Genomic DNA, 1,829 nt, shown 5'->3' with positions numbered 1-1,829 from the left:
TTTGGCACAAATCATCCTTTTGCCACATGGCATGCAAAACAAGGCTGACAATGATCTTTCTAACCCTAGTTTCACTTCAAAAGGCTTAAAAGAAAATAACAGACCTTGTATCCAGATTCCTGTAAGGGGCTGACAAAGATGTCTCTCATCAAATCTAACTGTCTAGATCATCCTTCTTAGGGTTGTCGAATCTAAGACATGTTCTCTGAAAAATCATTTGCCACGTGGCAAGATTAGATATCTTCTCATCCATGCCAATTAGAAATATGAAGACAAAAAGTATAATAAGTTTTCAAATTGAAGAAAAAAAAAAAAGAAAAAAGAATGAAATGCATGCTGCTATATAACAGTACAGTATAGGGGTGGAGTACGTGGATAAGGACACTGTACCAAGAGCAGACTAAAAAAAAAAATAATAATAAAAAGTATCCCCATCAAATGAACAGTCAGGATCGTCACTCAACCAGCCCAAGCATACTCAAATGATCAATCTAGATCGTCCCTTCCGCCAGGCCGATAGAAAAAACAAACAGAAATGAGAAAGCTACTAAGCAGATCAACCAAAGGTGGCCCACCAATTCAATGTCTCAGATCATGATCAGTGTATGGCAACAGACAATGACCCATGAGGAGGAGGGCACTGATTCATGTGCCTCGATTGAATCAGAGCAGCAAACCCACAATCACACATTATCATCCCATCATCAACTTGCTGATCAGAGCAAAGAACATGGTAACATGGCATCATCACATCATAGTAGCTAGCTAGAGATAATAAAATTAACACATAAATCACATAGCATTTCAACTACAAGAAAAAGATTCTATTATCTCTCCCTCTCTCTAGACTCCATTACAAGATTAATTGAAAGAAAAGCATGAACAAAAAATGGTAGAAACTAGAAGAAAACATGCAAAATCTCAGTCTCATTGGGTGAGAGAAGAAGCATTCCCGGTGGAAGCAGAAGAAGAGGAGGAAGAGTTCTTATGATTGTGCATCCACACCTTGAAGACCTGTCGACTCACCCCAACAGTCCTACAAAACCGCTCGATCTCGTCCTCCTGATCCCTCCTCTGTATCCTCCACCCCAGCTTCTCCGCGAAAGCCAGCATCTTCTCCTTCTGTTCGGTGGTGAACTTAGTCCGAACCCTCTTCTTCCCGCTGCGATCTTCATGCGACTCCACCGCAGTGGCTGGCTGGTTCGAGGCGTAGTCAATCAGCTCCACCACGTCGGAGTCCCTGACCCGGTTGTTGTGGGTGCTGCTGGGGATATGGTTGCTAGGGGTGCTTCCTCCTCTTCCACCTCCGCCACCGAGGAGGATGACTTTCCGGTGGAAGTTGCGGTGGCACCCGCACGCCGCACACATTAGTCCTCCTGGGGTGGTGTTGTCCGCCGTGAACTCCCCGCAGCCGTCCGTCGCGTAGCTGCCGAGGCTGGCCGCATGGTTCCTCAGACACTCTCTGTAGGCATCATTTGGGCCATCTCCCTCCATTACTCTCTCTCTCTCTCTCTCTCTGCTTGTTTGTTCTTGTATGTCATCCGAAAACTACTCTTAACACATCTAGCATATATATAATGGAGCGGTGGGAGAGGGGAGGAATTACAAATTACACCCTGGACGATGGAGGTATTTGCCCAGGTGTCATTTAAGTTATAAGAAGGCTAGAGAGTGGTGGTTATCTTAATATCCTTAATTGGGTTAAAGTGAGATATGGTCATAAATGACCTGATATTCAAAACCATATTAGTCAATTTTAATTAATGCCAAGTTATCTTTATTTCCTCTTAGTTTGGGATGGTGGGTAATTAGACATACCATGGAATTCC

The 1,829-nt window shown here is 43.8% G+C and overlaps 1 protein-coding gene across 1 annotated transcript; it reads right to left on the bottom strand.

Moving 5' to 3' along the window:
• Window positions 1-772: 772 nt before the first annotated feature.
• LOC148792211 (zinc-finger homeodomain protein 2-like) lies at window positions 773-1,554 on the bottom strand. The gene has a single exon (XM_088904496.1). The coding sequence runs from the start codon at window positions 1,492-1,494 to the stop codon at window positions 928-930; it is 567 nt and encodes a 188-aa protein (XP_088760622.1). The 5' UTR covers window positions 1,495-1,554; the 3' UTR covers window positions 773-927.
• Between the last annotated feature and the right edge of the window lie 275 nt (window positions 1,555-1,829).

Source organism: Nelumbo nucifera, chromosome 4 (genome assembly GCF_055504915.1).
Source record: "Nelumbo nucifera cultivar China Antique chromosome 4, China Antique-T2T, whole genome shotgun sequence".
Taxonomy (NCBI): domain Eukaryota; kingdom Viridiplantae; phylum Streptophyta; class Magnoliopsida; order Proteales; family Nelumbonaceae; genus Nelumbo; species Nelumbo nucifera.
Note: the sequence above shows the minus strand (reverse complement) of the source record. Positions and strands in the feature narration are given on the sequence as shown.

Coding starts and splice junctions, on each gene's coding strand:
- LOC148792211 (XM_088904496.1), bottom strand. CDS start 1,494: ATGGAGGGAGATGGCCCAAATGATGCCTACAGAGAGTGTCTGAGGAAC.